Source organism: Balaenoptera musculus, chromosome 8 (assembly GCF_009873245.2).
Source record: "Balaenoptera musculus isolate JJ_BM4_2016_0621 chromosome 8, mBalMus1.pri.v3, whole genome shotgun sequence".
NCBI classification, from domain to species: domain Eukaryota; kingdom Metazoa; phylum Chordata; class Mammalia; order Artiodactyla; family Balaenopteridae; genus Balaenoptera; species Balaenoptera musculus.
In genome coordinates, this window is record NC_045792.1 from 65,774,872 (window position 1) to 65,795,310 (window position 20,439).

A 20,439-nucleotide genomic window follows, 5' to 3' on the forward strand; every position below is an offset into this window, starting at 1 on the left:
ATTATTAACTCATGGATTTCACTATACTTGATGCATTTGAACCCATTGCAATTTTTATCTTTATTGATGCTCAAATTTTTCCGCCTTTGGCCAGTGGAAGCCTCTTTGATGTGATCCTAATCTAGTAGAAATTCATACCTAACTGATTTCTAGCAATAAGATGTTCCAGGCTCATCTTATATGTTTTCTGCCTCAGAGCTAGAATCGGCCATTTCTCCAAGGCACCCTGATTCATTTTATAGGTAATGGCATTATTATTTAGAGGCCACAATCCAGGTGCTTTAGGTGTTGAACACCATTTTTTTTCCACCTCTGAAAATCCATCCAAACCACAGTCACCACTACCAGCAACACCACCACTCGTTAAAACCACAACGGCTGTCACCCCCTCTGCCATCTCCATCCGGCCTTCACCTTGCCTCCAGGCCACCTCCCAGGCTCTATAACACCCACAAAATATTCCTTCTCTAACCTGCCTGGGTGCTCTCACCATGCCACTTGACCCCAAACATCCCTCTGCATTGTGAAGCATTTTGTGGGCCTTTTTCTACTGCCTGTTTCACAATCCTGTCTCTCTTTATCAGCCCAAGACAAGGGGATAGATCATAATTTCTTAAAAGTCTCCTCCAACTTTGTTCTTGAGCTCTGCTGGCTTGCCAAAGTCATGCTTGTTTCACGAGATCATCTCTGAGCAGTCCCTCTCTCTCCCAGGGCTTATACATGTCACTAGGCACACACTGGGAAAGGTGGGGAAGGGTGGGCTAATGGTTACTGAATGCTCACTGAGGCATGTCCTACTATGCTGGGCATTTCATATGTTATGTCATCTAAGCTTCATTCCAAACCCGTGAGCTAAGAATTATGATTCCCATTTCAGAGGGGAAGAAAAGTTAAATAAGAGGCAGAGCTGGGATTTACTCAAGGTCTACCTTTCTCCAGAGCCCAGGCCAGCTCAGATTGCCTTGTCATGGTGGTATATCCCAGGAGAACTTCTACTTGGACGGATCCACTAAGGAATCTTTCCCGAGCCCTTCTGCAAACTTGCAAAACTCTGCTTTGCTTATCCTACAGTGGTTCCCCATTGCTTTCAGGAACAAATTCACACTTTGTATGTTCTGGCTCTTGGATTAAATCTCTAACACCTCGCAGACTCATTCCTCTCCAGCAGTCTTCCTGAAAATGTGCCTGTCCTCATGTCTCCAGCTGTTTTACATGTCTTGCTCCCTTTGCACCTGGTGAACTCCTACTTCTCGTTTAAGAAACAATTGAAGCATCTCCTTTGAGAAGCCCTCCCTGACTTCCACCTCCAGATGAGTTCAGTGATGCTGCTTTGGCTCCCCTAAGGGACTGTGCCGGACTCTGGGTCTGGGTCTTATTCATCCCTTTGACCCCAGACCCAGCACAGTGCCTGACCCAGGAAAGTTGCTCAGCAATACTGTTCAATGTATACTTAAACAAATGAATGAGTGTGTGGTACCAGCTATCCTGTGCTTGCTCACGTGGATAAAATGTTATCTTCTCTGAAATGGTCTGTACAGTTTCTTGTGGCCTCTGTCACTCTCTGCTTCCGTTGAACATGTTTATTTTTGTCCATAAGTTAAATTATGCTCTGGGCCTGGAAGTTGCAACGGGCATGAGGCTCCCAATGCATCGCCTTGCACGTAGTCAAGACTCAATAATTATCCGTGGAATTGAATCAAATGGAAGGTTGTACAAAAGGAAGTTACAGTGGAAGTGTTGGGCAGGCAATCACAACACCAGACAGAGAGTTTAAGCATCTCTGATTTACTATAATTTCTTTTAATAGGTTCTCTATACAGAATTGCTGTCAACATGGATTGTTGGTTTAGAAAAAAAAAAAAAACCAGGGAGCTGCAATAACTCTTGTGATGCACAGCTACCCACAGCATTTTGCCACTGCTTCCAGGGCAATGGTCACCGATTTCTGCTCTGGGATAGGACTTAGTCATAATGCTGAGGAGGCCTAGATGATAAGCAAAAATGCTTCTACCTGAAGGTCTCGGACCCGCTGGCCTTCTTTGCTCCCTCCTTTGCTGCCTCCAGTTCCTTATCCTTCTCTTCTTAAAGCCCAGACCCACCCAAGATTCCTGTCTGGCTGTGACGTAGAAAGTGGAGCTGTCATTTGGCTGTGGGACTCTGCTGGAAGGGGGCACTGCTCGGGGCCCAGCATGGCCGCACTGTGCATTCACTCCAGAAATATGCGTGAAGCACCCATGGTGTGGCAGGTGCTGGCCGTGCAGTGGTGGGCAAGGCTTAGTCCTCTTGGCATATTCAAAATAGTGGAGGACACCGGGGTTCTTCAGATACGCGCACAGATGGATAATTATAAACCGTGCTAAGTGAGATGGAGAGAAGAGCAGAGATCTGTCCATGGAAGGGTCTGGTGCCGCCTTCTCCATGAAGCCCTCCCTGGTCCCTTCTGGCAGTGCAAGACTAGCCTGGTCTCCCTCATCGCCCAGAGCCATGCCTGTGTTGGCCCTCAGCCCACGAAGACTCCGGTGTTCGTGACTGCACGCTCCTAGGGCAAGGGTTCGTTCTTCTCTAGAATAGCGTGTGGCATACAGCAGGTGCTCAATCAGTACTTAAGACTGGGAGGAAGGGCATGAGCACATTTTACAGGGCCCCATTGCATCAGATGAAAGAGTCATAGACTTCCCTCAGCACCATGATCATAATGGTGTGACGATGAACTAGTTCCAAAACTTCAGCTCTGTCCCGAAAAGAGGGCATCTCTCCTCCGGAGAGGGTGGAGAGGATGAATAATGAATGGAAACCTTCAGCACATGGCCTGGCCTGTGCAGCATTTCAGCACAGGGTACATCCTTTCCCCTGCCCCCTAGAAGTTTCCTCGGGATGGCCTCATACCCTGATGGAAGCAACCTGCCCAGCCGCGGTACCGGCCTCCTCTCAGGGCAGACCTGAGCCGGGTCAGGGGCAGAGCTCGCTTCCTGCTCAGCTCTGAATCTCCAGCGTGGGCATGTCACAGTCGGGACTCAGGGAGTGTTTATTTTGAATGGCACTGGTCTAGTGTCATAATAAGAAGAACGGAATTCTGCAGCACATCCATTCCGGTTTGCTTCTTCCTTGGAGAACAAGAGTATGTTCCCCTCCCAGATATGTTGCCAAAAATGTACCCTCTTAACTCCTTCCCAGTCTCCTGAGAATTGTCTCCTAGGGGAAGGGGTGGCAGATCCTGGTCCCCAAATCCCTGGGTGAGCATGGCAGATGCTTTTGCGCTGAACACAGAACCCCCAGTCACCTCCTGTTTCATCCCGGCTTGGTAGATGGTTTGGTGCACACAGAGGGCTCCCCCCTTAATCTGACACCTCCACTTTTCTGTCCCAGGGCTCTAGCTTCAGAATCCCCCTCAGTCCACACCCAGCGTGGCCTGGAAGTGCGGAGAGTAGCACCCGGGGGTCACTTCAGTAATGGGGTCGTCTCCTGGGGACACTGTGTACAGTTCCTCAGCCCCATGGGGGTTGAGGCTCAGTTGCCCACAGGTCACAGGCTCAGTAACGTGTGCCCCCCTCACTGGCTCCTCTACATCTCTGCATCTCTCTCCTTACCCCTCACTCCTTTCCCTGGGATTTCTTCCCACTTGCAAATGACTTCAAACTAAGACACTGGGGAAAGGAGATGGCTAACCGGTAGAATCTTCTTCTAGGGAACTGCTCAGGGAAGTCTCCTAAACTTTCTGAACTTTAGCTTCCTCATCCATGAAAGAGAGCAAATAGCCTGTGGCCTGACCCTCGCGTTGGGCTGTCATCTGGTTCCCCAGAGACCCCACATTCTGCACTTGCCGGTCCCGGTGCCTGAGCGCCCCTCCCCCTCCCCCCGCAAAGCTGGCGAATGACTCAACCCTCCGGACTCAGCTGCCTCCCCCCAGGACTGGAAACCACCTAAATGTCCAACAGTTATGGAATGGTTAAGTAAACGTATGTGCGTACCTTCAGCAGAGGTTGAGAGAGCCAGTTAAAGGGATATTTTTGATGGCACGAGGAAATATAATGAGATTATCTGATACTATAAAAGCAGGCCATAGAACTATGTACCCAATATGTGTGTGTATGTGTGTATGTAAAACATAGAAAAGCTTAAGAAAATATAACATTATCTCTAAGCAGTAGGATTATTTTCTCAGTTTTTTAACATTTTCAAAGTTCTCTTAAATGAGCAGGTTTTTCTTTTCTAGCCAGAAATAAGTCAGCCTGTTATTTAAAACAAAAATACTCCTCAAATGTCACTTCCCTTTTCATCTGTCCTCATAGAAACTGAGCCTCCATAGAGTGACCAGACAACCTGTAGGGTTCAGCATACACAAGATTACTCCCCATGGAACTTTCTCCTGGCTTTACATGGGAATGTAGAAGTGACCATGTTTTAGATGTTTTCGTATTAAAAAAAAACCATTGTTACATAAAACTGGGACAACATACAGTGTAGTGTTAAGGATATGAACTCTGGAGCCAGCTGGCCTAGTATCAAATCTGGGTTCCACTTTCTAGCTGTGTGGCCTTGCTCAGGTTACATAACCTCTCTGGGCCTCATTTTCCTCATCTGTAAAATGGGGATAATCATAGTTCCTACTCACTGGATTGTTGGGAAGATTAAATGAGTTGATATATGTTTTTTAAAAAAGGTGCCACATCTACATGCGTGGTACAAAGGAAGTGCAGCGCAAGTATGTGTTCTCTCACGGGCATCATCGTCATCGTCCATTCAAGAGAGAGTTTCCACCAACAGTGCTCCTTCAGGATAAACCACTGACTGACCTTCAGACAAATCCAGAATTAGCCCACCACTGAACTGATCCAAACAAAACACAACAATGCCATGGTCACTCACTGGCCACACCCCTACCCAGAGCCCTTGTTTCAGCGGAGGCCACCACTTGGGAATTCCACTGGACTGGTACTCGATGTGCACTTATTAAGCAGCCTTGGGCCACTGCAAAAATAAAGGACTGGCTTGTTCAGGATTAATAAATAAGAAGGATATAGATATGAAGGTCAAAGAGCCACAGAGAAAGAAATGAAGAAACTTGACTCCAGCGATACACAGAGATAAGAGCAAGTGAGGTGCAGAGGCTGCCCTGGGTGCCTGGAGCCCTACTGGCCTTCCCATGGCCTCTGCATATCCCATGTGTTCCTCTGTTGCTCCCTCCACCTTAGAAGGATGCTCTGCTCTCAGGACTTGGTTCAGGACTGCGTGGAGGACCTTATCATATTGCATTGCAGTTTGTGTGTACATCTTCCCCCTCCTCCCCCAACTAAAGCATCCTCTGAGCACTTATTGAGTGTGTAGCAGGTGCCTGGCACTGTACTGGTCTCTCGTGGCCACCACAGGTAGCTGCTCTTCAGGGATCTACTGACCCCAGAAGGGAAGTACTTGTTTGTCATTGTATTCACAACTCCTGGCCCAGCCCCTGGCACCAGAGATGCCCACACATGCTTATGAGTGAAAGAGATAAGCAGTGCCGGTTCCACCCTGGCTGTCCTGGGTCGCTCATTGTACCCACACCTCACATGTAATTAGCCAACATACCAGGTCAATTTCTGTAGTCTCCCCAAGGCTGTTACCAGCGCTTGGGGTACATGGATGCACACAGATGCACACGCATGCACAACAGCTTGGTGTTTTCCATTATAAACTCCCAGGATGGCATACCCACACCACTTTCTGCTTAAGTAAGAACAGACCTTTAAAATCAAGAAAATGGTTCTGGTTCTAGATCTAAAGAGATAATGGACATGGCTTGGCAAAAGAGAAAGAATGGTGATGTATTTGATGCTGGGCCCTCTGTGCCTGTGCACTGTTTTCAATTCCCATGACTTACTTGAGACCTCACCAATGTTTCAGTTCAGACAGTTTCAACTCCCCAAAGCTAGCCAATAGTTCATCCATCTCCCTCCGTGCTTACTTGCAGTTGGAGGGCAACTGAATCATTGGTGGCTGAACAATGAATTAATGTCCAGGGGCCATTTGCCTGGCAGCCTTCCAGCTCTGCAGAGATTATAAAACTGACCAAAACCAAGACACTGGTGGGAACTTTAAGACTCAGGACTATAGATCCCCCTGTCAGCTCCCATCACAACACCAGCCTCTAAGTTCCCTTTTCTGGCTGTACTCCAAGGCCGAATGTCAGACTCTGGTGACTAAAGAGCTGTGTCAAGTAGAGGGGAGCGTGAGGAGACCCTGACAGTCTGCTGAGGCCACTACGAGCTGGCTCCCATGTTTACCTGATGCTTTATGTTAAGGCTGCTGAAATAAGTATCCTTTTAGTTAAACGTAGTAAAACTCCTCTGGTTTAAGGGCTGGGATGGTGGGGGTTGGGATTTTGCATTTCCTTTTGACAGTCTCACCCAGAAGAAAAGTGAACCCACATGTGGTAGGCAGGGGTGAGTATTGAGAACAGAACCCCTTAACCAAGGGTCCCCTTAACCCAGAAACGTGTTATAGGCAGGATAATGGCCTCCCAAAGAAATCCATATCCCAATCCCTGGAATCTGTGAATATGTTAGCTTACATGGCAAAGGGAAATTAAGGTTGCAGATAGAATTATGGCTACTCTTCAGCTGACTCTAAAATAGGGAGGTTGTCCTGGATCATCCAAGTGGCCCAGTGTAGTCATACGGTACTTAAAAGTGGAAGAGGAAGGCAGAAGAGGAGGTCAGAGTAATGCAATGTGAAAAGGATTTTCACCCCCCATTGCTGGCTTTGAAGATGGAGGAAGGGGGCCACAAGCCAAGGAATGCAGGTGGCCTCCAGAAGCCAGAAAAGGCAAGAAAATGGATTCTCCCCCAGAGCCTCCAGAAAAGAACATGCCCTGCCAATGCCTTGATTTTAGCCCAGTGAGACCCATGTTGGACTTCTAACCTACCAAACCATAAGGATAATAAATCTGTGTTGTTTTCAGCCACCAAGTGTGTGGTGCTTTGTTACTACAGCAATAGAAAACTAATACCAAAGCCCATGATGTAAAGGCCCCATCAGGGACAATGGATAGATAGAGTTTCCAGAGCAGTTCCGGAGAAAGCATTAAAGACACCTTCAGTGACGGTTATGCTAGTGGGACAGACCTCTTCTTGGGAAAGCAGAAATGACCTTGCCCAGCATACTTAAGTTATGAGGAAGCTCTGTCTTCTCATCTCAGCCCTGGAAACAAACCAAAACACCAGGCAGTTTCTTCCTGGAAACAAGTTCCACTTGGGAATGAGTACAGCTTGCACTTGTAGGGCTTTGAAATGGTCTTTGTGCTTTGCCTCCTGTGCAAATGTTTCTATAGGGCTCAGCTAATGTTGGACAAATTACCACTCTCTCCTTGGTGATGGGAAGAAACATATGTCTCTTAAAATCATGGATTTCCCCCCAGTGAACACTCTATTTGGTTAGAAAAATAGCAAATTTGGGTTGATTTTTTTAATAGACTGTTTTTATAATACTTTTGGATTTACAGGAAAAATGCAAAGGTAGTACAGAGAGTTCCCATATGCCTATGCCCAGTTTCCCCTCTTATTAACATCTTACATTAGTAGGGTACATTTATTATAATTCATGAACCTATATTGATATATTATTATTAACTAAAGTCCATAGTTTATTCAGATTTCTTCAGTTTTTACCTAATGTCCTTTTTCTGTTCCAGGATCCCATGCAGGATACCGTATCACCCTTAGCCATCACATCTTCTTAGGCTTCTCTTGGCTGTTACATTTTCCCAGAATTTCCTTGTTTTTAATGACCTTTTCACAAAATTTAACTCAAAATGATCACAGACCTAAGTATAGAACATAATGTATAAAATTTACAGAAGAAAACATAGCAAATCTGTGTGATTTAGGGGTTTGGCAGTGAGTTTTTACATATAACACCAAAAGGACAATCCATGAAAGAAAAGTTGATGTTGGACTTCATTAAAATTTCTACTCTGTGACAGATATTGTTAAGAAAATGAAAAGTGTATGGTCTGTATCTAGATTAACTTTTGCAGATGGACGTCCAGTTCTAGCACCATTTGTTGGTACAACTATGCTTTCTGCATTGAATTGCCTTTGCTCCTTTGTCAAAGATCAGTTGACTGTATTTGTGTGGGTTTGTTTCTGGGTTCTTTATTCTGTTCCATTGATCTGTGTGTCTACTCTTTTGCCAGTATCATGCTGTCTTGATGACTGTAGCTTCATGGTAAGTCTTGAAGTCTGGTAGTGTCGGTCCTCCAACTTTGTTCTTCTTTAATACTGTGTTGTCCACTCTGGGTCTTTGCCTTTCTGTGTAAACTTTAGAATCGGTTTGTCGATATCCACAAAATAGCTTGCTGTGACTTTGACTAGGATTACCTTGAATCTATAGGTGAACTTGGAAAGAATTGACATCTTAATACTATGTCTTATAATCCATGAACACTGACTATCTCTCCATTTATCTAGATCTTCTTTGATTTCTTTCATCAGAGTTTTGTAATTTTCTGTATATCAACCCTGTGTACATTCTGTTAGATTTATATCTTAGTGTTGCATTTTTGGGTGCTACTATAAATGATATTGTGTTTTTAACTTCTAATTTTAATCATTTATTGCCAGTGTATAGGAAAATAATTGACTTGTGTATATTAACCTTCTATCCTGCCACCTTGTCATAATTACTAATTGGTTCTAAGAGTATGGATTTTTTCTGTTTCATTTTGTTTTGGTCAATTCTTTGGGATTTTCTACATAGTTAATCATGTTATCTACAAACAAAGATGGTTTTATTTCTTCCTTCCCAATTTGTATACCTTTTATTTCCGTCTCCTGTATTATTGTAGTAGCTAGAATTTTTAGTATGATTTTGAATAGGTGTGGTGAGAGGAGACATCTTTGCCTTGTTCCCAATCTTAGGGTATAAGTATTCCAGTTTCTCACCATGAAGTATGTTAGCTGTAGTTTTTTGGTAGATGTTCTTTCAGGTTGATTTTTCATATAGAGAAAAATTGTTGGGATTTGCCGACCAGACAGTGTAGTTGTCTCTAGCTGCAAGAACTTCTGGCGGGGGGCCCTTGAGCCATTTAGAAATTAAGGGAGCTTGAGTATCTTTTACGAGGGCCAGAAATTAATCATTGGAGTCCTGATAAGGATCTGGAGCAGCCTATGTATCTCACTGGGGCCCACTTGCACTGAAAGAGAAAACATCTTGCTTATCTTCTTGCCCTCCCTCAGTATGTTGTTTGGGTTTTTCATCTGTAGACACAGGGAGCATGGTCCAGGGCGTGCTGGGGTACAGATGAATTCGCAGCCCTTGGCACTCTGGACCCCACCTACTTATTTGCCCCTTGTTCTTCCCCGCATTTCCCCTGTGTGCGCCCTGCATTCCCGGTGCTCAGACATAATCACGACTCTCTCAACACCTGCCCTGTTGGTCCACACTTTGCTGTTTATACACAAGATGTGCTTTTTGTGGGGCACCTGTGTCAGATGAAAATTTAAGTTTTTCAAAGTCCAGTTCACCTGTCCCCCTTTCTGGGAATCCTTCCCAGTCTTCCACATCCAAAGTTATCCTTGTTCCCCCACAAGCTCCCACAGCCTCTAGTTACATGTCTCTCACCCCTGAGTGCAACATACTGCCCATTGTGTTTTTCTGTGCCTGCCCCTCCAACCACCTGTGAACAGATTGAGGCAAACTCATGTCAGATCCCCAAACCCTCATCCCCAGTGCTGACCCAAGGTCTGCTTCAGAGGAGGTGCCTGGTAATGTTTATTGGTTGAAGGAATGAAATTACTGGCCTTGCATAAATAGACCCTTTTGTACTCTTAGAAACCTCTCTCCATTCTTCTCACCATAGTTGTTTTCTACCTGGTGTTCACTGAGCACCTGTATATATATTCTGGAGTGTAAGAGATGCCTGCAGCTATTCAGTTTCTCATGGAAAAAAAGGAAAGGGAAATTACTATTCATCGCATCCATCAACTTTATAATCCTGGTGTTCCATGTACTAGTTAGGTACCTAGAGGCACAGGAGGCAGAGTGTATACTGGAACAAAATGAGGGTTCTTTCAGCAGAGAAAAAAACAAAATCAATATTGGAGAGGAAATCAATAGTGTCAGCTATACCCTTGGGTTTTTTTGTTTGTTTGTTTGTTTTGTTTTAGTTTTTTTTTTTTTTTTGATGTGGACCATTTTTAAAGTCTTTATTGAATTTGTTACAATATTGTTTCTGGGTTTTTTTTTTTTTTTTTTTTTTTTTTATGTTTTGGTTTTTTTGCCCACAAGGCCTGTGGGATCTTAGCTCCCCGACCAGGGATCAAACCCACACCCCCTGCACTGGAAGGTGAAGTCTTAACCACTGGACCGCCAGGGAAGTCCCTATACTCTTGTTTTATACAGAATTGTTTTATACCGAACTTCAGAGAGGTTAAGTCACTAACATAAGGTCCCATGGCTGATAAAAATAGAAGTAGGATTCAAATCTAGCTCTTTCAGACTCCAAAGCCCATCCGTGTACTTTTTCTGCTGCGCAGCTGGGTGCAGAGTCAGACTGTGTTTCCCAGAAAAGCCAAGCCCCCTCTCTCATGGTGAGCACTTCAGGAGTTGAGGCAATCGCCCTGCTCTCCCAAGCCCGACCTTCAGCTGGGCATTTAATCTGTTCATTAAGTTATGACTAATGGCGCCACGAGACACCGAGGGCTGCACATTCAGACCTAGTTTTAGATTGTTAGAGGCGGTTCGAGGGATAAACATCATATTCATATTCTATGCCGAGAAAATTCAATTGCAGCTCTTTCTCTTTCAGAGCACAAGGATGGCGAGGGGCTTCTGCTGGGTCCTGCTTTGGTTTAATAGAAATGAAACCTCCAAAGCATGCGGGCTGTTTTGGGAATGTGGCCACTAATGCAGCCCCGTGGGGCGGGGGCCAGGCCTGAACCGGGCAGTTTGCATATTCACTTTTACAAACAGTTGGCTCCGAGTCAGCAGTTAATGGGATGGGAATGATGTTCCTGTACCAAATCATTTCCTGAAAAAAAAAAAACATTTCCAATTGCAAACATATCTCAGCCTTTCTTCTCGGGTTTGTTTTGTCTCTGTGAGTGAATTAAAGAGGCAGGGCAGAGGGGAGTGTTTCTTACTGGGGATTTTTCATCTGAAAACATTTTTAACAACGATCTACACAGAAAAAGAGATCCCGTTCAGACCCACCTTTATATTTGGCTGCAAATATTGCATTTCTAGTCACGCGTTAGAGGTGTAAATATCTCTATATTCACAAATTGGCTCTGGCTGTACAACAGTCTTTGGACAGAGGCAGCTTTTTTTCTCTTTACAAAATGTATGCTGGAAATGCTGCCCTAGAAATGTGCCCACACACGCACATGCAGGGTCAGGCCAAAATACAGTTTTTTCCCCTAAGGACAGGCTGAAATCCTTCTTTACATCCTATACACTGCTTTGCTAAATTGTGCTTCAGCTTACAACCTGTGCAGTGGAAGGGTGGTCTTAACAGTTTTTTTCATTTATTCAACAAATGGTTCTTGAGTGCTTACCATTTTAAGTAATAATAGCAAATAATTACATAGCTCTTACTAGTACCAGACACTCTTCTAAGTGCTTTACATATATTAACTCATTTAATCTTCTCAACAACCCTAGGAGGTAGGCAATATTATTATCGTCCCCATTTGCAAATAAGGAAACTGAGGTATAAGAGGTTGATGAACTTGCCCAAGGTCACATAGCTAGTAAGTGACAGAGCCTGGATTTGACTCTAGGCAGTCTGGCTCCTCTTCGGAGACTAAGAGCAAACAAAAGAGAAAAAGTGCCAGTCTTCCCACGGCTTACATTCTGTTAAGTGGGGATAGCTAACAAACGTAGAAATAATAGTTATTTCAGATCGTGATGAGTGCTATGGAGAAAATATAATACAAGAGGGAGGCAGGGGGCTAATCAGAGGGTCCTGTAGGTCTTAGGAAGGAGTTGGGGTTTTATTCTGAGTATGATGGGAAGCCACAGGAAGGCTTAAAGCAGGAGAATGTATGATCCTGTTTATATCTTTATAGATCATTCTGACTGTGCTATAGGAAGTAGACGGGGGCGGGGAAAATGCATCAGAAAGCAGTGGGCTGGTTAGAAGGTGGTTCTGGGGGGCTTCCCTTGTGGCGCAGTGGTTGAGAATCTGCCTGCCAATGCAAGGCACACGGGTTCGAGCCCCGGTCCGGGAAGATCCCACATACCGCGTAGCAACTGGGCCCGTGAGCCACAATTGCTGAGCCTGCACGTCTGAAGCCTGTGCTCCGCAACAAGAGAGGCTGCCATAGTGAGAGGCCCACGCACTGTGATGAAGAGTGGCCCCCACTTGCCGCAACTAGAGAAAGCCCTCGCACAGAAACGAAGACCCAACACAGCCATAAATAAATTAAATAAATAAATAATTTAAAAAAAAAAAAAAAAAGAAGAAGGTGGTTCTGGTTATTTAGGTGAAAGGTAATGGGGACCTGAACCAGGATGATGGTGGTGGAGCTGGTGAGAAGTGGTTGGAATAGGGTCTAGGGTCCTGTTTTGGAGGTGGAGCCCACAAAACTTGACGATGTATTGGCTGCAAATGGTGAGGAAAAGAAGTGAAGGGTGATTCCTCAGATTTTGGCTTGAACCCTTATGCAAATGGTAGTGCCATTTACTGAGGGGGATAAGAGTAGGGGATGAACAGGTCTTGATATAGTGTTGCTATGGTGAGGGTGAGGGTGCTGAAAATCACGAGTTCTGTTTTGGATGTGTACATTTGAGATCTCCACTAATAGACATAAGAGGAGACATTGAGTCTAGAGCTCAGGGTCAGGCCTAGGCTGGAGATTTTGTTTGTTTTTGTTTGTTTGTTTCTGGGTCTTGTTTTAATAATGGCTTGACTTCTGTTTTCACAACCCAGTGATGCTGGGTAAAATAAAACCAATAGAGAATAAATTAGGTCAAACTTGGTGGCTTTTGTACATGAAAAATATCTAGGAAGAGGCTTCATTTTTATCCTATCCCTGATTCTGTTGCCTTGAGTTCACTTTTAGATAATTAAATCTTATTAATTTTAAAAATATATAATAAAGCATACATCAGGCTGGAGATTTAAACATGGGCATCATTTGGATCTATGGGATTACCTAGGACGGCGCCATCCAACTGAATCTCCTGTGAGGAAGTCTACATTCTCACTGTCCAATGTGGTACCACTTGCCCCTTGTGGGCCACTGAGCACTTGAAATGTGACAGGCGCAACTAAGAAACTGAATTTTTAATTCATTTAAATGTCAGTAGCCACGTGTGGTTAATGGCTACTGTACTGGACAGCACAGACGTGGCCGGGGGTGGTGGCGGGGAGCGGACACGGGAAGGAGAAATAGATGGCAGCGAGAGCTAGTCTCTTCAGTGGCCAGTAAACCCAGTCTCACACCCACACTGAAACGTGACTTTATTCCCACTGCCCGTTGCTTGCGTAGCAGTGCTTGTTAAGTAGTGGAAATCTTGCTTCTTTGTAAGAAACAGCCTGGAAAAGAAAGCAAACTGCTAGTCCTAGGAGGAGTGCTAGAAGACATTATAGAGTCTCACAGGAAGCAGCTGTTCTTCGCTGGAAAGCAAATGCAGTCCTATACCTGTAGAATCATTTAAACCTTGAAGGTGTCACTTACGTTTTTCAGTTATGTTTTATGGGGGTGGGGGGAATTGTATAGAGTGGTGGGTGTCTGTGGATTTGGAGATTCAAGATGGTGACTGGTTGATATCCCATATGAATGTCAAGATCCCACAGCAACAGGACTAAATACCAGCTTCATAATGCGAGTTGTGTCCTTTAGGGCAGAGTGGGTTTCACTCCCTTTCTTAGGCAATCTCGTTCCCTGTCCAGCTGCAACAATCAGTGAGTTTGCTAATATGAAAGAACTCTTTGTAAGCAACTGCCTTGTGCTTAAGAGTTCTTGCAAGTATATGCTGGCAATCGGTGAGGCCATAGTCCATAAAAATAAATAAAATGGAAAGATGGGACATTGCTTTTACTAAAGGTTGATTGCAGCTGCCATATCAGCCCTTTAAGAACCCTTTGGTGATCAGTGCTTTCAGAGAAAATGGTCATTCTGTGCTTAACTGGTGCAAAGTAATTACTCAAACTGGAATTGAGTAGAGGTGAGGAGATTTGAGCCACTGCTTTTAGGAGAGGTCAAAATCCAAGGTAAGTGCTCAGCAAGGGTCCATCACACAACTGGTTTTGTGGTAGGGATTTTTATTTTTCACTAAGGCTTCATGTGAGGGTTCAGTGCATGGAGGGAGCAGGCTGGAAGTCTTTAGTGGTCATGGACCTCTTGTTATTTTTCTTGAGAACAGTGGAATCATAGATTTCTAAGATTTGGGGAGTAAGAAAGAACTTACTGGTCATCCTGCCCAGCTCTTCATGTTCAGCTGAGGGAACGGGCCTGGAGAGGTGAGGTGCCTGGCCACAGGGCCCATGACTCCTTACAGCTGAAGGGACAGGTCCAGAGCCCAGGGAGAGGCCAGAATGAGGTACTCTCAAGCAGCAGCTGGGGCCAGGTAAAGGAGGGAGGCGGGATAATCAGAAAAATACTCAGGGAAGCCGAATCAGGAGAGAAGTCAGAGGAGGGTTGAACTGAGGATGGAAATGATCTACAACATACATGTAGCCTCAACGTGGGGACCTCGTTCATCCAGTCAACAAAGAGTTGTCAGGCGCACGCTGCACCAGATGGCAAGCCCTGGAAGGAGGGACAGGCAGGAGGCAAGGGCAGAGACTTAAGAGAAACTGCAGGGCCCACCTCACTTCTGTTTATCCCGAGATCATTTCCGAAAGGAGGCAGATTTCTGTGCCCTATTTCTCCAGGAAAACGAGTGAGGTGACGGTCAGAAGAGGTGAGATGAAGGGGACAGTTTGGTCCTTTTTAGCAAGGAGAGGCAGGAATCAGGTGCAGGCTGAGCCACAGCTATAGGCTAACCTTGGTGCTTTTATTTCTCAATCCACATTGATACGGAACACGACTGTTACGAGCCCCACCCCTTGTTGTCTGTGGGCTACAGTGTGACTCTGTGCTTCCTTCTTGCAGTGTCAGAGCTTCAGGAGGAGGGCATGAACGCCATCAACCTGCCCCTCAGCCCCATCCCCTTTGAGCTGGACCCTGAGGACACAATGCTGGGTAACGGGGTCTCTTGTTCTCTGGGTTAGCCTAATGCCTTCAGGTGGGACCACCCCACTGACTGTCTTTTCTTTTTAAAGAGGAGAACGAAGTGCGAACAATGGTGGATCCCAACTCACGCAGCGACCCCAAACTTCAAGAACTGATCAAGGTAAGAGGAAGTTAGAAGGGGCTTCAGGTGCCTCCCAGACTCAACAGGTGTCTCTAGACCACGCACCCTGTGCAGGCACCACACGAGCCACTGCGGAGAGAATAGAAAGGCATGGCAGTCCCTGCCCACAGGCAGCTCGCGGTCCAGTAGGTGGACATCGACAAGTTAACAGAAGTGGGACATGACAAGTGCCCAACGAATGGCGTTGACCATAAGCACCAGAGAAGTTAGCGCAAATAAGTTCCCATTTGCCAGGATCCTAGAGCTCACACAGTCCTTTCACCACTTTTCTCAAGGACCCTGTGAAGTAAGATCTAGTATCATCCCCATTTTACATATGAGGAAACTGAGACTCAGAAAAGCCAGATGGTTTGTTTATGGTCACAGCTGAGTGGAGGAGATGGGGTTCAAACAGAAACGAATGAGATGAAATGAAATACTGTGCATAATGTACTTGGCACAGTGGCTGACAAATGGTCACCCTCAAAAAATGTTCATTTCATCCCCCTTCTGATTCCTTGTCCTGTGTCCTTCTTCTTCAGCTTCTTCAAGCTGCACTTAGAACAAAAAGGCACTGGGTGCCAGAGTGATTCGTTCAAAATGCAAATCTGAATATATCATTTTCCTGTTCAAAACCTGTATGTAGTTTCCTCTAAGAACTGCAGGTTGAAGCCCACAGTCCTGGGGGTGGTGTTTGAAGCCTCCATGCTCTGGCTGCCTCTTTAACCTCAGATAATCCCTGCCTGGCAACACAAGGACACCAGATCTGTTCGCCTTGGCTCCCCGTACACGCCTGCGCACCGTGCTTGCTTCGGCCCTGCCACCACCAGGCCTTTGGTCATGCAGTCCCTGTGCCCAGGGGCTCTACCTGCTCTTCCCCTGAAGCCAAAGTTGGGTCACGTCCTCCAGGAAGCTTTCTCTAAACCCCAGGGCTGTCGCTCAGCCCCTCTGTGTGCTGCTGTGGTTCATGCATTTAGTTCTGTCACTGTAGTCACCACATGGCGTTACAACTACTCATGTACTTCTCTGTCTCCTTCGCTAAATGGTGAGCTGCTTGGGGTTAAAGATTGTCTCTTTGTTTCATCATTGTACGCCCAGGATCCAGCACAGAGTATGACATACAGCAGGTATTAATAAATGCTGGGTGGGTAGATGTTGGATGTATGGATGCATGCATGGTTGGATGGATGGATGGATGGATGGTTGAGGGAGAGAGGGAGGGAGTGGGAAGGAAGGTAGGGGAAGGGGAAGAGAGGGGAGGGAAGGAGAGGGGAAGGAAGGAGGGAGGAAGGGAGCAAGGAAGCCCCTGCCTTAGGGCAGTAGAACAATGTGCTTTGAAGGCACAGGGCTCCAGCCAGGGATGGAAACCTAGCCCAACTCCCACCTGTGTTGTAAAGGCAATTACTTCTGCCAAGTCAAAGAAGTCAAACACAAAAGATGATGTTCCACATAAGTGAAATTGTCAAAAAGGCAAAACTGTAGTGGTTGCCTGAGGCCTGTGATCAGGGCAGGGGACAGAGCACAGAGAAACCGAAGGAACCTTCTTAGGGCTAGGGAACTGTTCTGTGTCTTGATTGTGGTGGTGGTTACACAACCGTGTACAGTGACCAAAACTCATCAAACTGTGTACTTAAAATTAGTTAATTTTATTTTATATAAATAATATCTTCATAAGCAAAACAAGAGGTTAAAATTAAAAAGGCAATGGCCTTGTGCAAACTTCAGTTTCCTTACCTGATGCTACCTGCCTCTCGGGTGTTGTGTGGATTAATTGGGTGAGACATCACCTGGAATGCCGCTGCTGGATGCCTGGTGCACGGAGGACTCCCAGGGAATGACGGGGGCCAAGATACAGACCAGGCAGGAGACTGCACAGCCCCGCTGAGAGGGAGCCTGGTGCAGGGAGGAGAGCGTGTGCTTTGGAGCGAGGTGGACAAGAGCCCGATTCCTGTCTCCGCTCACAGTTAGCTCTGTCCTTGGGCAGATACGTTTACTTCTGTGTTTGATTTCCCCTCCTGAACACAGTAACCACCTGGTCAGATGTCACAACGGGAGAGTGCTTTATTTATGAATAAAATCTGCCCTTACTGACCGTTTGGTTCTTGCCGCATGTAATTTTTTTTTTTTTTTTTTGGCTACTCTGCACGGCATGCGGGATCTTAGTTCCCCGACCAGGGATCGAACCCATGCCCCCTGCAGTGGAAGCGCGGAGTCCTAACCAGTGGAAGCGCGGAGACCACCAGGGAATTCCTGTAATTCTTTTCTACCACCTAGTGTGGGAGGTATCTTCAACCTCAGTTATAGAGGTGGGGAATCAGAGGCTCAGAGCAGATAACTAGCTTGCCTTAGATTCATAGGTCACAGAGGTACACACACAGAGGTCCATGGATGACAGAGGTACACACACACACACACACACACACACAGATATCCATAGATCCCAGAGATGCGCAAATTAATTAGTAGGTAAAGTGGGATTTTCAACCTCAGTTTGCATAACTCCAAAGCCCATACTCTTGCCGGTACAAAACCACACAGCCAAGCACTGTGCGAACGTTGCTTGCCATTCGGGGAAGGAATGGTAGCGGCCAGAGGTATTAGCAGAGACACGGGTGCCGTCAGCACTAGAAGAGCTCATACCTGAGAGTTAACAGGGCCACTGGGGCTCCCACTCACAGCTTGTCCACATACTGGGTCATTTGGATAGTTCTGTTCCTTTCAAAATCTGAAGTTCATTTAAATTTTAACTGTCCAGGATGAGAAAGCTGTTCTATAAGAAAATACCCCATGACTCTTCTCTTATTCTCTCTCTCTCTGTGTAGGTATTAATTGACTGGATTAATGATGTTTTGGTTGGAGAAAGAATCATTGTGAAAGACCTGGCTGAAGATTTATATGATGGCCAAGTCCTGCAGAAGCTTTTTGGTAAGAGGAGAGTTGAATATTGCAGTGGGTGTCTTTAATCTCCTGGTTTAGAGTTGTTCTCCGTCCACAGCAGTCCACCTGGAATGGAATAGGAATGGGTCCTGCGTGGGATAACAGATCAGTTAGATGTCCTCTTGGGATGTTTTACATGAACGCATTGCAAAGGGAGTCTTTGTGACCAGATGGGGCTACTCCCCCTCACAGCCGAGGGTCATCAGCATGGAAAGACTCCACCGTACACTGGAATACATGCCTCACCCTCTCCAGAAAATTGTGCTCCTGTGACCTCTGTAGGTCTATTTACGTGTGTGTGGAGATGCATGTATGTGTTTGTGTACCGCTCTCCTATGGACCTGTGTGTATGTATGTGTGTTTGTGTGTGTATGTGTACCTCTGTGATCTATGGCCCCGTGTGTTTGTGTGTGTGTGTGTGTGTGTGTGTGTGTGTGTTCCTCTGCGTATCTCTCTCTAGGTTGGTGCAAGTATGCGCTTTGTGATGCTTGGCCCCTGTGCGTCTCCAGGTAACTTGCATCTGGAAGGGTATGTGTCCCTGTATCCATTCATAGCTGTTGTGTGAAAGTGTGGAGGAGGTGGGGACGGGAGACTTCAGGGTGAGCTTGGTGATGACAGATTCAACTTGACTGGATTTGGACTTCCCCTCTCTGCACCCCACTTTCTCTCATCCTAACCACTGCCCCAAGTTCTAGACTTTCATTCTTAGCTGCCCACTCCACTCGGCACCTCCACCTGCGTGCACCTCACGCTGAGCTCATCCACTTTCCTGAAGATGTTCCTGCCCCTCTGAGTGACTAGAACCCCTTCCCTCTTCCTTGTCCCCCCATGGCTGTGGGGCGGGGCAGGGGGGTCTCCATGGCCCGTTTCTTGCTCAGAATTCTCTCCTGCATCCCTCCTCCCTGCAATTTTCACTTGTCTGAACTGTTGAAACAATTTCCCAACTCACCTCTTTGCTTCCCATCTCACCTCCCCCAACCCGTTCCCCACACAGCTAGCTGAGGAATCTTTTTCAATTGCAAGTCTCATCTTGCCAGTACTCACTCTCCCCTACCTGTGGGACAAAGTCCAGGCCTATTAGTACAACATTCAAAACATTTCATCATCCGATCCCCAGCTGTCTTGTCAGCCTCACCTCTGACCACTCGCACACGTGGCTCATGCATGTAAAGTGCTTAGAACAGCACCTGATGCACAGTGAGTGCCCAGTCAGTGTCTTTCGTCATTTCCTTGGTGGTTTTGTTATGTTTATGAACACCATCACCACATTATGACATACGCCGGGCATATTCTCACCTCTCTACTTTTGCACTTGCTATTCCTTCTGCCTCTAGGGCCCTTCTTCCTCCTTTATCCACCGAGGCAAACCATTATTGCTCATCCTTCCAATCTCTACAGTCAACTGAACGTGCCTCCCTCTCATGCCCCTCACAACCCAGTCACATGTGGAAGAGAGAGTCATGCTGTCGTCTGTGTTCCCTCAGAAATAGATACACACACATGTATACATAACATGCATGTCTTTATTACATGGATACACATGCATGTACATAACATACATGCCTTTATTATATAGATACACATAGACATATACATAACATACATGCCTTTGTTATGTAGATACACAGACGTATACATAACATAATGCTTTATTATATAGACACACACAGACATGTATACATAATATACGTGGCTTTATTATTATAGGATATTCCATGTTGTTTGTAGCTGTTTACGTAAGTGTATGTGGGCTTCTCAAGGAAAGGAACCTCTTCACATTTATTTATCCAGTCTTCTCCAGTACTAACATGTTGCCCAGCACTTAATGTATATTGAATGAATGAATGAATAATATAAAATCTAGTAATTTCTAGGAAGCTAAGCCGATTCGGTACTCAAACGTCAATATTAATGAGTGTTCATATCTAAAGGCTTGTAAATGCAACTGAACACGGAGAGGAATGAAACATCTTTGGCACATGCAGATGTGAAAAAGCCGTGAGCCTCACTGAGTATCTCTCCTAGTGACTATAGCTTTTAACCCCGCCAGCAAATTTCTAGTCGGGATCTGAAACTGTCTGGAAGTGTTCTACGCTGGGCTTTGAAAGCAGGGGTGGAACATGGCTGTGCAGTGATGGAACGTGGTCATGAGCAATCTCACCTCCGGGAATGGTTACAAAACTG

At 45.8% G+C, this 20,439-nt stretch overlaps 1 protein-coding gene across 3 annotated transcripts in view; it reads left to right on the forward strand.

The window, feature by feature from the left end:
- PARVA (parvin alpha) overlaps positions 1–20,439 on the forward strand; it is a 181,556-nt gene that overhangs the window by 83,205 nt on the left and 77,912 nt on the right. For all 3 annotated transcript variants that reach the window (XM_036861595.1, XM_036861596.1, XM_036861594.1), the window contains 3 exons: positions 15,078–15,167; positions 15,248–15,318; positions 18,141–18,243. In XM_036861595.1, the coding sequence (XP_036717490.1) occupies positions 15,078–15,167; positions 15,248–15,318; positions 18,141–18,243 (264 nt within the window). The remainder of the gene's footprint in view (positions 1–15,077; positions 15,168–15,247; positions 15,319–18,140; positions 18,244–20,439) is intronic.